This window comes from Pelecanus crispus, chromosome 5 (genome assembly GCF_030463565.1).
Source record: "Pelecanus crispus isolate bPelCri1 chromosome 5, bPelCri1.pri, whole genome shotgun sequence".
Classification (NCBI taxonomy): domain Eukaryota; kingdom Metazoa; phylum Chordata; class Aves; order Pelecaniformes; family Pelecanidae; genus Pelecanus; species Pelecanus crispus.
This window is the reverse complement of record NC_134647.1, coordinates 84,681,389-84,703,645: the sequence shown is the minus strand read 5'-3', so window position 1 is coordinate 84,703,645 and position 22,257 is coordinate 84,681,389. Positions and strand designations below refer to the sequence as shown.

General features: G+C 40.4%; 1 protein-coding gene across 1 annotated transcript in view; it reads left to right on the top strand.

The window, feature by feature from the left end:
• VAV3 (vav guanine nucleotide exchange factor 3) overlaps nt 1-22,257 on the top strand; it is a 170,042-nt gene that overhangs the window by 27,771 nt on the left and 120,014 nt on the right. The window contains exon 2 of the mRNA XM_075710568.1: nt 4,436-4,552. Coding sequence (XP_075566683.1) covers nt 4,436-4,552 — 117 coding nt within the window. The remainder of the gene's footprint in view (nt 1-4,435; nt 4,553-22,257) is intronic.

Genomic DNA, 22,257 nt, shown 5'->3' with positions numbered 1-22,257 from the left:
CTTTTGTGTTTCATCTTTCACTTCATTAGAGGCCTGGTTATCCCTGTGGGCAGCTACAGTCCTGCCTGTGCTTTTTGTGCCTAATTAGTCGTTTCTATTCAGTGCCCTTTGTAAAATATTTCTATACATTTCTGTCAGCACACATAACCATGTACTGTGTTGAAAAAGTCTCAAATAAATGCTTCTCTTTGTGTGAGGTGGCAAATGTTATGGTAGAAAACAACATGCTTTTTCTATGGAACTTAGTATAATTTGGTTTGCCTGCTCTCTTCCATTTGTTCAGACAAATACAGTTCCAATTATATAAACCATACCTGCTTTTTTAGGTGGTAGACTTTTTCCCCTAAACTTTTCATTTCAATAAATGTTGCATTAATGCCTCTTACAAAATTAAGTGCAGAATGGGCCAGAGGCCACTAAAAGTCTAATCTGTTCCATAAAACCAGAGTGGTTTATCACAAGAGTTGTACCATTTCAGCAGCCCTGACAATGACAATATTATTGGTTTGTAGTAGTGTAACTACTTACGCTGTGAAATGTTAGGGTGCTTTAGAAATGTCCTGGTAATCTACAGATGTTAGTATTGAAAATTGTTCTTAGGGTCCTGAACCCCAACTGGTTGTGATTTTGTTGATCTGTCTGGGTGCTGGGTGTGCTCTGCCCTCATGGTGTATCTGGAGATGAGCCAGATAAAAGCTGTATTTTTCACTAGCGTAAACTTTTTCAGACTCATGGCTTATACTACCCTACTGCAATATTTTTACTGATCTGTGTATTAAGAATTCTGGACTGCTGTCTCCTAATATAGCCATGTGATTTGTAAAAAAAAAAAAAGAAAAAAAGCAATATTAAGTCTTTCAAGATAATGTTTTTAAGTTATGTTATCTTTTAATGAAGAGAAACCTCTTCTTGTAGTGAAAGACAACATTTCCTGTGGAGGAGACTTTCCGTGATTAGACCAAGTGAGAGACGTCTAGCTCTCCTTGCATCTCCAAGAGAACTGGTACCCAACTGCTCTCTGTGCCTTTAATGATCTCCCTTGTGGTGTGCCCAAGTATAAGGTTTTTCTTTGAAAAAGAAACACAATAATGTAGTAGGTTTCCAAATATCCTGAGGACTGTACTTACTAATGAGAGACTGCAGACTGACAGTGCCTTTTCCTTGTTGCCAGCGAGGAGGGTTGTCTTTTATAGAACTATCTAGATTTTAGGTGTATGTCCTTTCTAATTTGGAGGTTTCTTTTACTAATTTGTACTTCTTCATACAGCAACCACAGCAATAAAAATCTTTGTTTTCATTGAAGAAAATTGTTTCTTTAGGTGATAGCAACATAAAGTTTTAGAAATCTTTCTGAAAGCTTTCTGGGTAATATAATCAAAATAACTTTTCCAAAACATAAGTAGCATATAATGAGTTCTTTTTAAAGATTTTTTTTTCATATATTTTATTGCAAAATGAGTGCATATAAATATGAACACATTTTTGGTTTTAGTAGTCTCACAGTTTTATCCTGGTGTAGCTACTGTGGTTAGCTTAATAGTTTAGTAATAAGCCTTTCATTTTCATTATACGAGAGAAAATGGATGGATACCGAATCATTAGATGCCCAACTAACCTCACTAAGCAGCCTTTGAACTAGGAGAGGAGGTAGACTTTTGTGTCAGGAGGCCTATTCTGCTAAAGGCACCGTTTGGTGCACGCTCACTGGTGATGTGGTCCCATCTCAAGTGCAGGTAGATTTGACAAATGCTTAGTCGTGGTTTCTAGAGCCTACAAGAAATGTAATATAACTGCTATGTTGTCATATGGTTATTGAATAGTAGATTATGTCAGGTCTGTTTAACAGATGATATGTGTGTCTCTGTTAGAATATTCCAAAGAATTTAATTTATTACTTATAGTGTAGGTACACTAACATTTCCTTTAAAACATGTGGGCTAAGGGAAACTTAATTTCTCGTAATATGCTCTGCCATCTATTTGCATAGAATTCATAGTAATGATAATTTAAACACAAAAGGCTGATGTCACAAAATTCCTTCTAAATTTGAAGTAACTGATAAATCTTGTTGAAAAAATGCTGCCATCTTTATCTTTTATTGTAGGAGACCTCTGTTAAGGATAATTGGAGAAATTTTGCAGAATGGGAAGGGCATTTTGTTTGTGCATAACTACTGATACATTAAACAGTTTTTAGCTATATTAACAAGCTAAATGCAGCTCTCTAGCAAACCTACGCCAGAATTTAGGCCCAAGACAGCTCCCGTCTCTCCCTTAACTTCTTGCTCTCTTTAGAGGTAAACAACTTAATGCAGCTGTAAGCCTTCTTTGCACTGGCAGACTTCAGCACTAACTAATTTGAACTCAAAACTTAGGTTTTAAAAAGGCAGCTGAGTTTTCCAGTGACGAAAAGATTTGTCAGTGGTTGTGAGAATTTCAGTGTAAGAAAGTAAGTAGGTATTCAAGTAGAATCAGTATTCTGCACTGGATAAATCTAGTGGCCCTTGATGGTTTTTAAGAAAAATAATGAAAAACCTGGGGAAAAAAAAATATAGCAGAAAACAATAATCACTTTGTGCCATCTTCTTTTTAAAGCTGTGGGCTCCCAAACCAGCAAATGTTCTGGTTCTTTCTGCCAGCATCGTAGTGGAAGAAGCACATATGTTTTACATCTCTTAGCCTTCTAACCTTGTAATTTTGACTTTATAATTACAGTCTTTGCAAAACCAGAGAAGTTTGTGATATTGACTAAGCAAGCTAGCCTAATTTTTCAAATTTCAGGAGGCACACAAGCAGTCCGACATAATCGCGGCGTTGCCCTTGAGCAGCCCAGTACGCAGCCCAGTGCTGGCTGCCCCAGGTGGGCTGGGAGCACGTGCAGATGGGGCTGTTTGGAGCGGAGGGAAGGTGGAGGCATCCGCGCCCCTTACGCTTGGTGTGGCACTTGCCAGTCACAGCGCCTTCCTGGGGGCTTTGCCTTGTGCAGGGATGGCTTTTGTGATGCTTTGCGATGAGTTTGTCGGCTGTTGTCTTGGTGTCCACAGCCATCGAGTTGTCTACTCTTGAAGCTTCTCTTGCTTTCACATCTGTAACCTTGCTGTAGACCTGATCTGTCAGGTGCTCTGCTTTTTCTGGGTCTGGCTGGGTAGTTCTGTGTAAGACATGAAGTAGGGCTCCCTGTTCAATTGCTGTTTTGTTGTCTCATGCTGAAGGTAAAGCAGTGACATACTTTGAGTGAGCAGTTTGGGTATTTATTACTTTGCACTCAGGAAAGGTATGGCTGTGACAGTCTGCATTAATATAAAAAATACTGCTTTTATAAACAATATTAAGTTGGAACATAGAGCAATTCTATAATCCGTCCTAATGTAAATGATCCTCATTCTTACGAATCTACTATAAGATGGAGAACTCTAGGAACTGAGTTTTAATATTGAGTTGCTGTATCGGTCCTTTTTAAATGCATATTCAAAGCACAGTGCTTTGAAAGACTGTTGCTTATGAATATCGTATTTGTTTTTGAACTGTACTGCACAGTGGATCGTAAGACTCTACAACAGCATCTTTATGGAGCTAATGTCCTCATAAGGTGCTAGTACCTTATGGTACTAATCCTTATCAAGAATGGATATTGCACTTTTTAGCTATCCTCTTTAGTTACTGCAGTGCTATTGATAGTTATTATCTCTTGTACTGATAAGGTTTTTCAAAAAAATAGTCTGCAGGAAAATGCATCAAAAGCCTTATAAAGAGAGCATTGTGGCAGAAGCTTTATTCTTGTCCAGACTCAGATGATCATTGATGCATGTGAATAGCTTCAAGGGAAATAGCCTTTGATTCAGTACAGAAATCGAGGTGGTTTGAGGATCTTAAATCTTCCCTAGATAAGTTGTAAATGACTTCTCAATTGCAAATTTCATCTGCTCCTGTGTTCCAGATGGAGAATATGTATTCATAATGTCTTTAGTGTGTTAAAAAAGTGCACGTGTGTTCATTAAACATTCAAACTAGACTTTTATCTGAACAGCTGAAGACACTTGATGTGTACATGAAGAATAACTTTCTCATATTAATGTAATTTTATTAAGGGAACTTTATTTGGTTTGTTCTATGCTGTCTGTAGAGAACTGAAAAGTAAGCCTGTGTTTAGACTAATTTGTATGTAGTAGCATATTGGCATTTCTCCTTGTTTACGTAAAAAGAGAGAAAACAGTTTCTGTTCACAAACTGTCTACTCAGAATTTGGTTAATGATTTTGAGTCTGAAGGGAACTTTTATGGCTGAATTAGAACCAGTGGAAGATCACAGCGTAGTGGAAGTGCTGACTTACAAATAATTGTATCAGTGAATTTTGTAATGTATTTGTAACCAAAGTGAGCACACAAGTTGCTAACTGACACATTTGATGCTAAGTGTTCTTGTTTTCTTTCCCCTAGTTTCTCTGCTTGAAGAATATAAGGACTTTTCTTTCGGCATGTTGTGAAGTATTTGGGATGAAGAAAAGTGAACTTTTTGAAGCATTCGATTTGTTTGACGTGAGAGATTTCGGAAAGGTAAGGATCCTTTTAATTACATCCTGAGTAACACCTGTGTTCTGCTGCTTGAGTATAGAAGACTTTCATGGAAGATGTGGTGTAGAAGTTTTGACATCTAGAGCATTCATTAGTAAAAAAACAGTGGGGAAGAATTAAGAAAGCAGAACGGTAAGATTTACATTGGAGAGGTTAATAAAGGGCAGAGAAAAATCCCTGGTAGGAAAGTTCTGAAGGTGTGAAAAGCATAGATAAATTAAAAAACTGGGTTGAAAGATGCTGAGTTAAAGGTAAATGAGATATGTGAAGATGGCAAACTGTGGGCGAGTGCTGTCTGGTGAAATCACTTTGACATAAATAGTGTGGAGTCAGAAACCCTGGGCCTATACATTGTAAGACCACATGGCACAGAGCATGTTTCTTTAGTCTCAAGTACTCGAAATTCACCCATGTATCTGCCCTTGTAAATTTTTTTTGACAACTTTTGAAAGTCTGATTTTTTTTTTCTTTTTTTCCTAACCTGCTGTAAAGCTTCAATAAAGTTATGATGGGTTAATGTGACTATTCTCATTTACAGAGCCTGAAGGATATTCTGTAAGCCTATGATTAGTTATTCTATATGTAAAAGCTTTTTCCAGTCTATTGTTCATAACCTCCTACGTATCTGTTTGATCTGTCACTGCCAGCATATGTTCAGTTCAACTTCGGTTTCTGCTTTTGAGTCATAGGGTATCATTACCCTAATTTCACAGGAAAGGGTCTAAAATTACCTGAAGTAGCACCAAAAATATTTATTCAAATTTAGTATATTTCAAGCATTATTGCTTTTTTTAAGAGATCATACTTTTAGACATAGAGGTAAAGATGGTGTAAGAGTGCAAGCATGAATCAGGGCTGCAGTATGACTGTTTGAAATAGTTCAGTGATTACTGTTAACCAAAATATCTAATTATTTTTCTGAATCTTTTGTCTGGTTTTAAGTCCTTTGAGTATAAAGGTAGATAAACCTCGTAATTCTACGTGTTCTTTAGTTAATGCTGGACATCTTTTTGTCCTTATAAATCATATTTAAGACAAAGTTTTTCTTAAAATGGGGTCTTTTTTACAAATTTAGTGTATTGCTCATTAAAAAGGAGATTTGTTTTTGTTTTGATTGTGCAAGCAGCAGAGGAATTAAAATTCTTGGTTTTTGTTTGTTTTTGTGCACTAGCGATGTCTTAAGGTGTTTAATAACTCGAGTACCTTAATGCTTGCTTCAGATCTTTGATACCTGTGCCTAATGCACAGAAACTTTTTACTGTTGCATGTTCTAATTAATTGCCAAGAGTTTCACATTTCGTGCCACATAAACATAACCAGCCTGTTCTTTAATATAGTCTAGCTTCAAAGAAGTGTTTTGCAGTGTGAATTATTATTGCTGCATCATTGAATACCCAGTAAACAAGTTCTGAATTAAGGCTGCATTTAACACAACAGATATGTTTCTGGCACTCTTTAGTTGTCATTTTAACAGAATTTATTTTAGAATACAATTTTATGTAAGTAGAATAATTGGTTAAAAAGAAATACTGTTTTCCATCCATGATATTGAGTATTTTATTTCTCTTTCCAAAGTAAAATTGATGCAGAGACGTGGATGTTTTTTTTACTGCGTTTGTTGTCACAGTACAGCAGAAACAGGCTAATTATTCCTGCTACTGGTATTTCAGTTTTAGCAGTGGTGATACTGCTTACAAGCAATGGTTTCTCTAGTCTTGGCCTCTTCAGTGGCCTTTGTCACCTTTCTTGGAAAGCTACCAGGTAAAAATGCAGTGACAAATTTGAAAGACACTGCTGTGTGGGATTCTTTAATGAGGCTGTGTGCGCAGCAGCAGCTGCTTGTGCAGAGGTGGAGATGCTAAATCAAACAGCCCTGTGCGATCCTTGCAGTAGCTGTGTTGGGCACACTTCTAGGTGCACAATGGCTCTGCTGCTCAGCTGTTTCCATTGCACGCTTGTGTGCAAGCTTTCCACACAAAGTGGAGGTTGCGGTATGCTGTATTCAGATAGGCTGATCTGTGTATTTTACTAGCCTCTGCAAATGAGCACGTAGTTGGCTTCCTAAAGCAGTTGGTGAACTTGAGGCCATTAAGAAAGTGGAGGGGAAAATTACAGCTGTGTTAAAATGTATAACCAGCCTTATGCTGAGTTATTTCTATAGTTTTAAGTGTTGTGTTTGTACAGTTAGCTGAGAATGTCCGTAAAGTGGCACAGGATTTCAGTTGCATATCTGATAATGTACCTATTACTTTGGAAATTCTGATTGCTAGTAGCAGCAGTGAGAATAAGAAAGCTTATCTTTTTAAAGTTGTTCTTTGCTTCTCAACTTTCCCCTTCATTTTTTTTTTTCCTATGAATAGCAACCCCATTATAGTCCTAAATCTCCAGCCTTCTTGAAGTTGTATATATGCAAAAGGCCAAAAAGACAGTGCTGCAGATTTTCCTGCTACTGCAACCAAGTCGTTCTGCTGTTTCTAAAAGAATTCTTTGAACTGCTCTCCCTAAATGTGTACGAAGTATGAATGATCTTAAAATGATTACAAGCACAAACAAAAAAGGATAATATGGTTTAGAAACAGTCTGTTTTCCAGACTGTTGACCAAAGAGGTGATGGAATGAGTGTGTGCAATATCTATAGGCTCTAATACATTTGAATGTACCAGAAGCTGTCTTGAGATGTTGGAAGTTGGCAAGTACTTATTAGAGATGTAAGTAAACTGTAGCTGAGGTGACTCCATAAGCCTTATATATCCAGTACTTTTAAATGCTTCAATTTAATTTATAAAGAAATGGTTATTGAATTTGTTGTCTTATGATGGAATATTCTGTTCAATATGACAAATTTCAATGACTATTAAAGCATGCTAGTGGAGGGAACAGGAGAAATGTGTCAACTCTAAATGAAAAATGTGCCTTCAAGGAAATAAGATTGAAGGGAAGGATCAGATGAGAGACCTGCTGATGGAAACTGTAATTTAAAAAAAAATATTCTGATGTTTTTCAACTTTTTAAAGAAAATGGCAGCAAAACCCTGTGCATGGTAGAAGTAGCAGCTGTACACTACCTGTGTAGTCATAAGACTTTTAACAGCCTTGTGAAATACCGGTTACAAAATGTTTGATGTAGTGGTGAAACTTGCATTTAATAGCTAGGGGTAAATGAGCAGTTTTCAGATCTTTAACATAGTGAATGAAAATTTGACTTGAACTTTGTGCTCCACTTTGCAGAGACTCTTTGATCTCTTAGCGATTAGAGAAAAAGAAGAGCGTATGTGGTGTGGATGGAAATCAGAGGTGAAGCTGAAGTAGCGACATGTAGATAGTGAATAGGTAAAGAAACAGGGAAGCAGGTACCCCCATGAGTATGTCTTTAATGTGTACATTCTGTATGAATATTAATAACAGCTGTTACAAGATGAGGGTTTTTCTTCTGTTTCAAGTGTAATAGCACAGATTTTTTTATTTTTAGACTGACCGTGCTTGAAAAAAGAGGGGCTACATTACACAGAAATAGGAAGGTTCTTAAATCATGCTTTCTAAAACTACGTAAAACCTGTTCTTCCTTGAGTTCTGCAGTATTCACCCATTCCCACTCACTCACCTTTCTATCAGTACATTTCATTGTTGCTGCATCAAGGTCCTGACGGAGCATGAAATGCCTTCCCACGCACACGGGGTGCCAGACAGTGTTTTCATTACAAATTCCATGCTGGGAGAGTCATTTTTCACTAGCGCAGGGTTGTCAGGTTCTTCCTTTCTACCTGTGTGCCAGAATCAACGAATAATGTTGATACTTGTTCTTTCAGCTCTGTGAGCCCTGCACGCTGCTCGAACAGCTGTCTTTACTGTTTGGTATGCCGCAACAAATTGTTGCTCTCCCTATTCTCTGACAGAAGTGTGCAACTAATGTGTTGCAGAAATGGAAATCTGAGGATTAGTTCCAGCGCCCGTTGATGTGAATAGACACTCCCTGCCCTCGGAGAGCTGTGTTTGAGGTCCTGTGGGGGAAAATGGTGTCCAGACATTGTCAGAAAAAGAACTTTGTGTACTCTGCTTTTAAATATTCTGAGCAATGTATAACTGAGCGCAGGGCGTTTTTTATGATATAACTGATCTAATATGAACATAGCCATAGACCCTCCCTAAGCAGGGGTCCTGAAATAGATGTCTAGAAATAACATACAATATTCAATCATGGTTTAAAAAAAAACAAAGGGGATCAAATATCAACTGCTACCAATCAAACAAGTACCTAATTGTTTAAAAGCATATAACATAATGTCTAGTGTAGCTAACTCTCCAGTGACACTTAAAAGGCTAGTTTATGTGAAAGCAAGCAACTGCTGTGAAAATACTGAGTGCATGTACTGAGGTCATGTAGTTTGTGTTCGTTTTAGTCACTCTCTTAGCACAAAGGAAATCCGGGCTATGATGCAGCAGAAAGTCATGCTGAAGTTGAGGATCCTGGTGTATTAGTATTCCCTCAGGTTTAACAGATTCCAGGAAGATCGGGCAGATGTGCATGAAATACACACACCAAAATCAACACAATAAAGAGGAACAGTTATTATAGAAAGTTACATACCTTTCCAGGAAGAGAGAGGAGGAGAAACGTTTAGGAAAACTTCAATAAAACTGAAGCATTTGAGATTAACCTTGGTTGTTTCGCATTTTATTTGGTGAATTTAATGAGTGAGGTAATAGAGCAAAATATAAGCACTTCCACTAATAGTCATATTAAAACTGCAGACCATTGGGGAACATGCCAAGACATTATGGCATATTTTAGTAAAGACATTAAAATGGAGAAAGAGAAATGAACTGGTAAAAACAAACCAGTCTTTAAAAACAGAGATCTGTATCTTCATTCTCTGAGCTCTTTTAGTGGTAGAATTAAAAAAATAAAGTAATAATAATAATAAAAAAAAAGCTTAGTGGTTTGCTCAAGAGCTGGCTTTACAATTGCTTTTAGGAGTAGCATTTTAATGTTTTCAGATGTTTCAGTGAGATGGACTGGTTTGGGATGAATGACACAAACTCCTTCAAGGTGTACTTGTCAATGTGAGAGAATGAAGAAGCAGAAGATACGGACAGGTTTCAGCTTCCTTCTCCATGGAAATGCTTTGGACAAAATGAGCAAGAAAACACTAGCCTGTTGCAAAACTGGTGAAATGCTCGGCATGTATGGAAGACCTTATTTGTTAGATATCATTTCTGTTTGTGTAGAGTTACATAAAGGTCAAGTGCTTAGTAGCCTCCCTAAAAGCCTCCCTTAAATCATAACAAAAAATGACTTCCAGCCCCAAAGAACATAAATCTCAATTTTGGTCAAAGTGCTGAGGTGGGTGAACGTGTGGGATGAATAATGGTATAGATCATCAACCACCATTTTGAAAAGTCCTTGAAAATTTGTAGAAATAAATTGCCATGGTGTGACAGTGGAAACCATTACAAACACTAGATAAATTTACTGTACTTATCTGTAATAATTTGTTGCAGCAATCATCACCAAAGGGTCTGTACAAATTGCTAGGCATGTAAGTTCAATAAATCTAAAACCATTAGCATGAGCTTATAGCTTCTACATGAGCATATATATTTAGGCCTAAATATTTCAGGAGTATGGTCTTGAATGTTCTTGTGGCAGAATATTAGTGGACTGTCACCTCACTGGTCTTTCCAAACGAGCCTTCAAACGTTTGTCGTAACTTTTTCAAGTTATAATGTTTGCTTCCAGTTGATGAAAACGGTAATGATAACACTCGTTTTTGACCACATCACAAAGTGTTGAACATACTGCAAGTATTTGATCATTAATGAAGAATTCTCATCCAGGGAGTGCTTGGGATGTTTTGGAAGTATCAGAAGACTTTGAGTCCTGATACAGCGTAGGATTCTGTTCAGTTTTTCAGCAAGTGTGACGAGGTTTGGAAAGTCAAGTTTAATGAGAAACTGCTGATATGAGAGAATAAAACTGAGTTTCTGAGCACGTTTCTCTGTTGTTAAGATGGTCTTGTCCAAATGTTAGCGGTATCTGATTCACGTATCCTGGAGACACTGAGTTGAATTCTGGTAGCATGCATTTCTCTTTGAGGTGGAAGAAGTTTTGGAGGAAGAGGACAGTTGGAGCGTGAATAGGTTTAACAGGGTTTAAGACTCATGTCTTCTCGCACATTTGTTTATAGAAATGTTTTTAAACCTTATTTTTAAGCAGGGAATTAATTCTCTGCAGTACTTGCAATACAAGCACTTCAGTAACCTGAAGTTGATGGTGAAACTGACAACTAAACCCCAAACTTCCTGAATTTATAAATATTGGTCAAAGTAACACAAATATAAACTATAAATAAAACCAGAAGGCAATAAATCAGTGACTTGCAGCTGAAGTCCATATGAACTGTGAAGGGTTTTGTGTGTATCTTTTCTGTGATAGTGAAATTGTTCACTCTCTAAGAAGGATAGGAAGCTTGTTATTTTCGGTTTTTCTCCCTCTTTTGCAAAGCCACGTGGCTTCCCAAGAGGAAAAGCGTGACAGTTTTCTGTTTGTATGGTGGATGGATGGAAGGGGGGGGGAGGAGGAGAAGTTGAAGTGCAGTTTGTATAAGCTGCTCCATGTTCTCTCACGCTTGCAGTATAGTTAATTTCCAAGAGAATCCCTCTCCCACTTTGACCTAGATTCTCCTGCTTGCTACCTGGGTTCTCTGCTTGTTCTTCTCTCTGCTCTGGGATTTTGAGATTCAAATGACATAGGCATAAAGTTATAATGTCTCTAGAAACAAAGAGTATAGGGCTGTCGTGGTTTAGCCCCAGCCAGCAACTAAGCACCACGCAGCCGCTCGCTCACTCCCCCTACCCCGATGGGATGGGGGAGAGAATTGGAGGAGTAAGAGTGAAAGAGTGAGAAACACTCCTGGGCTGAGATAAGAACAGTTTAATAATTGAAATAAAGTAAAATAGTAATGCTAATAGTAACAGTATAATAATGATAATAATAATAATGATACACGAAGCAAGTGATGCCCAATGCAATTGCTCACCACCCGCCGACCGATACCCAGACAGTTCCCGAGCAGCGATCGCTGCTCCCCGGCCAACCCCCCCCAGTTTATATACTGAGCATGACGTCATATGGTATGGAATAGCCCTTTGGTCAGTTTGGATCAACTATTCTGGCTGTGCCCCCTCCCAGTTTCTTGTGCGCCTGGCAGAGCATGGGAAGCTGAAAAGTCCTTGACTAGCATAAGCAGTACTCAGCAACAACTAAAAACATCAGCATGTTATCAACATTCTTCTCCTACTAAATCCAAAACACAGCACTATGCCTGCTGCTAGGAAGAAAATTAACTCTATCCCAGCCGAAACCAGGACAAGGGCTATCCAAGTTACCTGGGCCTGTTGGTCATTCTGATATTTCCAGTTACCACATGAAATGTGCTTGACGTCAGCTTCAAAAGCCTGTTGCAAATTGTGTTTGAATTTCACATCTCATTAAGATGCAAGATTGTTTTTTCTACTGAATTTGCAAAGGCTTGGTTTGTGATTTTTGGACCAATGCACTTCTATTTTTGTTGCCAGTGGTGCAAATCAAATAATCAAGTCAGAGATTGAAGTAGGGTGTAGTTGTAGAGGTAAAGGATTTACTCTCTTTACTCTCTCTTTACTCTCTTTCTACTCTCTCTGACTCTTTTGCGCTGGGGGGACATTTGCTTTCTGTTGATATTCCTCATGTCTGCTTATAGGTATTAGATTCTGAGTAAAAAATACCACCACTGTGTAATGAAGATTTGCTGTTCCCCACCCCACCCCGTTTTGTTCCTGTTCATTCCATTTATATTTTGGAAGTGATGAAGGGAAGAAAGAGAACTTGGTGTCATTGCATGGTCTCAGCTTTAGGGAGGACCATCCATTGCACATCAGTGTTTTATTTCCCTACCCGGGAATTGGGTAAACCCAGTGTAGTCATTTGTTCTGGTTTCCTAACTAATTTCCCACAGCCTAGGTAGGGAAGACTTGGTCCGATCCACAGAGCTGTGAGCTTTAAGGCTTATAACAAAGTTACATTACCATCTGTGGCAATAATTAATGTTTCACCATTAACATTTATTGCTACCCAAACTACCTGGATGTTTTCCTGTTGTAATTAATTTTACCTCATGGCAGTCTCAGACTGGACTTTGCATTGAGTTCAGGGCTTGTTTTATGAGAGCGGATGTTTTTAAGGTGCTCTCCATTTCAGATCTAAAACGGTTCTTAATTTATATACTAATTTTCCATAATGGTATGTTTTGACATGGTTGACTGCACTTCCTTTTTTAGATCATGAGAAAAGACTTGTGCCAGTGCAAGTCATGTTTAGGCTTTGCTTTGTCTCCTCTTTCTTTAGAATTTATAATAATATTTCTAGGGAGAGAACTTCATGAGTGGTTTGGGCTACGCTTTCTGTCTGCTTGTAACAGTCATATTCAAATCTAATGTTTCATTAAGCCGTGTGGACTCAAGTGTAGTCTTTTTACAGGGTTGGGTGGGTTGTTGTGAACACTTGGCTACTCTTGTATCTGAAGAAGTAAGCCACTATTACTATTAAAGGATGGTAAGAGACGAAGTGACAGAGCAGCTTTGGTTACCGTATTTAAATACAAGCAGGTCAGGGACAGCCTGTGCGCTTGTCTGCTGTATTGAAATAGCACAATGTCTCCAGACTTGTAGGTAATAGGGGACAGCAGGCTCTACAGGGTGCTTTAGCGTTGATGCACTTCAGCACGCTTAATTAGCATGCAAAAAGCGGTCTACTATTCTTGTTGAAAAATCATATGCCACCACATTCCTTTGGATTTAAGGAATGTGTCTTCATGATTTGCTTGTTTATGCTGTGTTTACTGTAAAAGTATTCATTCAGCTCTTTACCATGTGGCTTATCACTTCTTATGTTTCTTGGGCCTTTATGCTCCTTCCTGGTTTTGCTCATCTCTACCTCTTTTTCTTCTGCTGTGTGTTTTCTAGCTTTGGATCTAGCTCAATCAATCCATTTTGACATATTTCAGTTCTGCTTGTCTACTTGAGATTTTAATAAAGGCTACAGAAGAGAATATGAGAAGATACTCAATTTAAAAAAAAATCTTGTCTCGAAATAAGGCGTATGTTCAAGGTTATGTTCAAGATACGGTAGGGTGGTTATTCAAAAATAATACTAAACTGGGCACCCCATTTAAAATGCAAAATGATTTTCTGTAGGATCTACATAAGAAAGCATTCAGTTTCTTATTGGTGCATCCTTGAAGAGTTTTGGTTACAACAAACTTAGCTTAATTACTGTGATACTGGTAAACTCTGTTCTTCCTAATGTGCAGTGCCGTTCTTCTGTGCCTGGCCTTTTGCCTGAGCAAGCAACACTATGAATTACCTAGAACGCGTTTTTGCGCTGCTTTTCTTACTGTTTCCTGCAGCTTATTTTGAATCTTAGCTGGCTGCATCAAAATCAAAGATTAGGAGGCAAAGAAGCAGAAACAAACAAAAAAAAGGATATTAAGAAGTGAGCAACTTGAAATAATCATCAGTCTCTATGTTGCTTGCCAAATATCTTTGTTGTATGCGTGAATGATGACAACAGCAATTCAATTAACTTGATACATTATGTATGCATATTTTTAAAATAATAAAGTTGGTGTCTTTCTTTGCTCCATTCCAATAGAAAAAATTTTGAGAAAGTGCAATTACTAAGTTTGGTTTTTTTCCTCCTATATTTTCCTTGGAATGATTTGAAATAGCTAGACTTCTCTTTTGCCGAACGATATCTTCTAGCCTCTAGATACATATATCATGAGTTTAAAACATGATTGCATCATGCATAAAACATGATTGCCGAAACCAGGACACTGTGCTAAACCTCCACCAGGGAGATTTTGGCCAGTCTAGACCCCTACCTGAGAGGCACAAATTGCAAGCTAGGGAGATGGTGGCTTGAACCGTCTCTTACGCAGTGTTGGGACTTCCTGTGAAAAGTTAGTCGAGCAAGCAGAAGCATTCTCCACGACTCGCTGCTAAGGGCATCGTGGGGCCAGCCTGGGGAGATGTTAGGGAGCTGGAGGAAAGGCAGACCGTGACTTTTCTGCTCAGTCTGCAGAGTCCTGCTCTTCGTGCAGGCAAGGGGAGACCACCTGCCAGCTGTTCACGGTTGGTAGTTCTCCTGGGTAAAGCACAGGTGTACTGGAGTGAAAAGTCCTAAATAATAATGTATTTTCAAAGACAGTAGTTGCTGCTTGTTTCTTTGTAAGTATTAAAAATTCAGGGTTTGTTTAGCCTGAAGAACGCGCTGTTGCTTAGATTGGTTGTAATTTCATTCAATGCTTTTTCTGTCTAATTTCAATAGAAAGTGAAACCTGCAGTGAATGGTTTGCAGCAGGAAACAACATTTGAATATTTCATAAAAAGGAAATAAGTACGAGTTAATGAGAAATGTTTACAAAATGTGTTAGAGGGCTTTTACTTAACGTGTTGGTGGCAGGGCTAGAAGGGTGTTTGCTAATAAAGAATTGCGTTCTGCTGTTTTTGAGACACAGTAATTGTGTTACGAATAAAAGTCAGGTGCACAGCTACTGCCTGCCTTTGAAAAGGATGGGTACTTGAAGTAGTTCGGTAATGGAAAAATAAGTCAGAAGAGTGTATTCCAACGTAGTTATTTATAAATCTGAAAAGTTTATGTTGTTGGTAGGTGACTGAGATCATAAAGACTGTCTTGCTGGGAAAATTAACGCATCTTTCTGTGCAAACGGTAAGTGTATTTAGGGAGGTGGCTTTTCTTTTGGTCAAAACATGTTACAGCAGAAATGCTGGATCTTAGGTTTTGGATCTTAAATGTTTTTCACTGTGAAGCATGACATGAGATTTATTTGGAGAAGTTCTATTAAACAGATTGTTTGCATTTTCATGGCTTTCTTCATGAGATTTTGAAGGTGAAACATTGGTGGTTGAAAACTGACGATTTCATTTCCAAAATAACCTTTCAATAATTAAATCATTCAGTGTAAAATTTTATGATGAATGCATTAGCCGATAAACTTGGGAACCTGTTTAAAAACAGTTGTAAATAATGATAGTTGCTAAGTAGAAAGTAATATTACAGAAGAAATTAAAAGTATCGTCAAATAAAATTATTAACAAAAGTGAAATTAAATGACACACTTCAGCTACTGCTAACCTCTACAAGTAAATCAGTTCTTAGATTTCACCCAGTTACAGTTTAAAACTGTAATATGCCATCATCAGTCTCCAGAGCTGCCTCAAAGAGCCTTTGATATGAAGTAGCGACGTAGCTACGCTGCACAACGCAGCGTGATGCTGAGGAAACTGGCAGAAGGGTATGATTTGAATTTTTGGAAGGTGATATTCTGAGCATATCTTATATGCAAATTTTAACCTTAATAAAATTCTCAAATGAAATAGAGTTGCGTATAGGCCTGAATATATCTTTAACTGAAAACCATTTTGTTCTGTGAGCATGTAAGGGACACTTGCCAGAATTACTTAAGAAAACCAATTGAAGGCTAGCTCTCATAAATATATTTCATTCCCCCAAAATCAACCTTAAGATGCTGAAAGGTTTAAAGTGTTTTGTAAAGTAGAACCGATTTGAGGAAAAATACATCAGTGACATTGTGCGAGCACACGGTGTGTGTTTCCTGCAGTGGCTAATTGATACTAGCTGATTAATTCAGTGCACTACATAATCCAGTTTTTGCCAAAATATGTAAATGACCTGAGGGAGGATTTACTGCCTGTGCCCTTGGCAGGGGAGTAGAGCAAAAAACTGAATGTAGGTCACTGGTGGGGTGGGGAGTTTTCCACAGTTTCCCATTCAGCCTTCACTGGCGTAGGCTGTTGTCCAAAACTCACAGTGCAGTTTCAAGTGTCAAGCAGAGGTGCTGTTGATTTCACAGTGCCTCAGTAGTACGTTATGTACCTTCTTCTCCCCCCACTGCTAGGTGAAAAGAGAATAATCGTCCTAAGCGGTATGAGGCATAGCAGTAGATGTATGCCCTCTGACTGAGGTACCTGAATATACCTTGGGAGTTGCTTCTGGGCTTGGGGGGATGACTAGGAGGTGACATCACCCAGCACCTCACAGAACGTGGCCCATGAAGATTTGCAAAGTAAAACGTGGCATTAGGGAAGGAAACAATGCCAAGCTCGTAGCAGCCACCGTCCAAACCGTTGGCTCTACTTGTTGTCTAAATGATATCACTGTCAAAGTCCTGATAAGAGGTTGTAGTTTGCATGTGGTGTAATGATCCCATGCGATGTATTCTTGCCTTCAAAAGCTGTCCCTTCAAAAGCAGTGGAACAAGGAGTGAGACCAAATTTCTTAATTTTTTTTTACGTGCAAATTTTCTTTTAATGAATAGGACTTTCATGGCTCTTTGAAACAAATGGCCAGCCAGGAATAGCTGTGCTTGTTTCTCTCGAGATCGCTTTCTTTTGCATTTAAGTTATTGTCCTGGTTTCAGCTGGGACAGCGTTAATGTTCTTCCCAGCAGCGGGCACAGCGCTGTGGTTTGGATTTAGGATGAGAGTGATGCTGCTACCCCCTGATGGTGCAGTTGTTGCTGAGCAGTGCTGACACCAGGCAAGGGCTTTTCAGCTCCCCCTGCTCTGCCGGGGGCACAAGGAGCTGGGAGGGGGCACAGCCAGGCCCCCTGACCCCAACTGCCCCAAGGGCCATCCCATCCCATCCCATCCCATCCCATCCCATCCCATCCCATCCCATCCCATCCCATCCCATCCCATCCCATCCCGCGTCATGGGCAGTGTGGGAACTGGGGGATAGGCCGGCGGCAGCCGTCGCTGCTGGGGGAAGGGCTGGGCACCGGTCAGTGCGTGGTGAGCAATTGCATTGGGCATCACTTGTTTTGTGTATTCTTTTATCTTTATTACTATTATTACTTTCTCTTCTTTTGCTGCCCTGTTAAACTGCCTTTATCTCAACCCAAGAATTTTACTTTTTTTTTTTTTTTATTCTTTCCCCCATCCCATGGGGGAAAGGGGAGAGTGAGCAAATGGTTGTATGGTGTTCAGCTGCCTGCCTGTGTTAAACCACAATGGATATTTACTTGCCTGTTGCGATTTTTTTACGATTTTATTGTATCTCTTGGTCACCACTGGTTTATTTGAAAAGTACTATATATATATACACACCTTTTGATATTTAAGCACTTGTGTGCCTGGCAGCCTCTCTTACAACTTATTTGGTATACTAAATATTGTTCAGTGACATAGTTCTGGGTTTATTTTGAGACTGAGTTTTAATGTGTTTTGATTTGGGGAGGACCTCCCTTAGAGTTTTTCAGCTACCTAAAAAGAAAGGTTAGACATCCTGAGTACCCTACTCAGTGGGTAGGGTAGTAGTGGATGGACACAGACAGTCTGTGTGACCTGTGAGAAACAATCTGGGTCTTGGAAACAAACTTCGTTATGACTCTTGAAGTATTAGCTCAGTGAAGTTAATGAAAGTTCTTAAACCACCTGATTAGAAATGTTGTCATACCATTTTCAAAGTGGTGAGGTCTATGTTTTTGTATATGCTAACTTGGAGGCTGGATGTAGACTGGATATAAGATGGTTTTTCTCAGTTGCATATTTTGTGGCAGAAAATGTTTGTTTAAAGCATGATTGTACCTTAATTAGAAAACAAACAGGTTTTTCCTGGCCAAATTAGTACAAGGTTGCTTTAAATTAGGTTAAATACTTTTTTTATTTATGTTAATATTATTAACACACTTTAGCATGCGGTTTGTGATTGAAAAAGTGGATTCTAGACTGGGTAACCAATTTTAAATAAAAATCCCAATATTGTCTCACTTTCTACATTTTTCTTATAAAATGAAACAAAGTGGAATATGATTTTTTTTTTTTTTTTAGAACATAGGAAGGACAAAGTAATTTTCCTATACCTAGCAAGCGTTAGATAATTCCATCCAAAACTTAGTGAAAGAGCTCAAATACTAGGAACTTAAGTGTAACATGCACTTTGAGTTTGAACTTTTACAGAGTAATTCACATTTACATTTTGTTTTTTTTGATGGAGATTTGCCACACACAGGTGGGTGGCATAAATTTGGAATCTGTAGGAGCCACAACCAGACTGATTTTAAATCTTGCCTTTGTAGGTATTATTAATTAGATTAACCATCGGTTCAGCAGCGCTAAGCATGCTGATGCTGGATGTGGAGTTAAATTGGAGTGCATGAGAACATTTCTATTCAAATTGTAGAGCTTTTAGATATTTCCTTACGTCTGTTTCCCGTGTGGAAGTGAGTAGTCCACCTGTGCCTCGAATGTCCCCCAAACACTAGGACAAGGTACTAACAAACTCACGTGAACAAAGCAACGATACCAAGCAGCAGCGCGTGCTTCCCCCATGGTACAAGTTCAGAAGTATGGGACGTGTATGGGATAAATGTTTTCATGCTTCCCTGTTTACAGCTGTGCTGGGGTTTCTTCAAGTTAGTTGGTTTTGCAGTTACATAGATGATATTTTATCGGTCCGTATTAAGGTGAAAAGGAAGAGATGAGAGGGGTGAGATACAGGAAGGTGGTGCGGTGGGCGAGCAGAGGCAGCGGGCTGCTCTGGCTACTTGCTGCAGGCTCTGCACCGCAGAGCTGCCAGTTTCCTGCTTCTGCACTTGGCTTTTGGTGCTGGCCTGTGCTCTCCCTTGCTCTAGCCTTACGCCTAAAGAACGTAATCTGTATCACCATTTCTGTTCAATTATGCTCTCATCACATAATGTTTAAACTTGTTTTCCCTGGTTAGTTACTGTTTGCTCTTCATCACTGCCTTGTCTCCTTCGCTGCCTTCATCCCTTGCCTCTCTCATCACTTTGCTTTGCAGTCCCGTGTACGTCCCCCTCCCTACAGCGCTTCTTGGGCCTTTTCCATTTCTGCATTTCAGGTTTGTTTCTGCAGTTTTGTTTTGTCTCTTGGTTTTGCCAGGAGACCAGTCCTGTTATTCCTGTGCTTATTTAAATACATCTTCAAAATTTTCTGCCTACCAGATAAGTACTCACTACTTGCAAGAGAACTCTTGGCTCAACTTCACTCCTGATTTCTCCACCTCCTCCCCCTAAGCGGTGCAGGGGGACGGGGAATGGGGGTTGGGGTCAGCTCATCACTCGTTGTCTCTGCAGCTCCTTCCTCCTCAGGGGAGGACTCCTCACACTCCTCCCCTGCTCCAGCGTGGGGTCCCTCCCATGGGAAACAGTCCTCCACGAACTTCTCCAGCATGGGTCCCTTCCGTGGGGTGCATCCCCTCGGGACCACCCTGCTCCAGCATGGGTCCCTTCTGTGGGGTGCATCCCCTCGGGAGCACCCTGCTCCGGCGTGGGTCCCTTCTGTGGGGTGCATCCCCTCGGGAGCACCCTGCTCCGGCGTGGGTCCCTTCCGTGGGGTGCAGCCCCTCAGGAGCACCCTGCTCCAGCGTGGGTCCCTCGTGGGGTCCCCAGCCCTGCCAGCAAACCTGCTCCAGCCCGGGCTCCTCTCCCCACGGGGCAACGGCTCCTGCCAGGAGCCTGCTCCAGCGTGGGCTTCCCCCGGGGTCCCAGCCTCCTCCGGGCACATCCCCTGCTCCAGTTGGGCTCCTCCCCGGGTGCAGGGGGATCTCTGCTCCGTGCCTGCAGCACCTCCTCCCCTCCTCCTGCACTGACCTGGGGGGCTGCAGAGCCGTTCCTCTCACGTATTGCCACTCCTCACTCCAGCTGCAGTTTGTGTCCCGGTGGTTTTTTCACCCTTCTTAACTATGTTATCCCAGAGGCGCCACCACCATTGCTGACAGGCTCGGCCTTGGCCAGCGGCGGGTCCGTCTTGGAGCTGCTGGCATCGGCTCTGTGGGACACGGGGGAAGCTTCCAGCAGCTTCTCTCAGAAGCCACCCCTGTAGCCCCCTGCTACCAAAACCTTGCCATGCAAACCACATACAGGTGTTGTCTGGCACCAGCAAACCTCTGGGAAGGAAAAAGAATTCTTAGCACTGATATTCTGATAAAGTTTTATTTCCTCTGTGTAAACTGAAAAAAAACCCCCAAACTCTTGAAATGAAGCTGCAAAGAAGGAACAGTCTGAGCTATCTGAGGCATATAAGGGAAAAAAGGCATATGGGGGGGGGGGGATCTGAGACATTGTTAATGATGTACCAACTTTTCTGACTATAAAACTTTGGTGTGAAGTCAGGCTGCAAGGCCAGCGCGGCAACTTGAGTTAGTTACGTTCTCCTTTTGCGTGGAGAAGGCCACAGCTTGGTTGTTCAGACCCTGAAGTTGTGATGGAACAAGGACCCTGGCTTCGTTCACTCGTGCTGCTGATGGGAGTGCGCTGCTGCAGCAGCTCCCGCCGGCACGGGCTGCCATTCCCTGTGCGGCTCTTGCTGCCCTCTGTCCACCTGCGAGTGTCTGGGCGATGCTGCGGGGCAGGAGGCGTACGGGAGCGGCTCGGCAAGTCTGTGTGTTGCTGTTCGGGGCTAGTATGGTTTCCAATCTCTGCCTAGTTCAGGGGGGACAAATAGAGTGCTTCAGATAATGGTATTTGCTCATTTGTGTAGAAGCTGATTTGGATGCTGATGCATTGGTTTGTTTTTTTAATGTGGGCACCTGTGCCTAATAACATAGACACAGTCTGATGCTGAAAAACAGGTCTTCTGTTCCTACTGTTGAAGTAGACGGAGTATGGGGAAGTAAGCCAAATGGGAATGTAGTCTGGATGTTCGTGGTTACGGCTGAGAGAAAAGATGTGTCTTATTTAGGAGAGTGAATAAGAGCTAGTGAGCATAAGCTTTTTTCTCCTTAGATACATTTTTCTGGGAGGCATGAAAGATGCTTTATCGCATTACTCTGTTGAGAAAGAAAATCCAAAATGTTAAGTTATTTTCCAAGTGGTTTCCCAGAAGTGGGAAGTGAAGATGAGTCCTGGTGCGGGTTTAGAGGCAGCTGTTTCCACAAGTGTTTGAGAGAATGTGTTGCTTTTGCCGAGTAAAAATAATGTACACTCACATAGAGGTTGAGCTGCTTTCTGTGCTAAGTCATGAGATTATTTTAAAAACTTTTTCAGTCCCCTCATATAATGGAAAATATACTCATTAATAGATAGTAGCTAGTAGATGAAGCTACTCAAACTTACTAATATTAGATCCTCTCTGCTATTTGTGTGCATGTTGAAAACCATTTGCTCAGACACAGTGAAATGGGCCATTGACATAGGTATGGTATCAAAGTAACTTGTGTTTCCTTGCGTGTTGGCAAGTGCAGAGCTCTGGGTATGCAGGGGAATTCAGCTATAAATCTGTTTCATAATGTTAGGTAAAACGTTTAAAAGCAAGGTTAGTGTTCTCAAAAGTGTTGTGACTTGGTACCGTTGTATCAAAGCTGCTGGGCTGGTAGAATCCGTCTGACAGTGCCTCAGACCTTATGGCTTTAAATTGATCCATGTTAGTTCACTTGGCAGACTAAATCCTTAAGGGAAAAATCCCCTTGCTGTGAAGCTCCTCACAGCCAGAGGAGCCTTGAACTAGCAAGGCAGTGAATCCTGTCAGAAGCCCTTTTTCCTTGCCTGCGCTGCTGGATGTTAATAAGCTGTAGTAGGTTTCTGAAGGTGGAGGCCATGTGGTGCATGTTCCGAGTGTCACAGACAGCGGGGAAAGCTAAGTACCCCA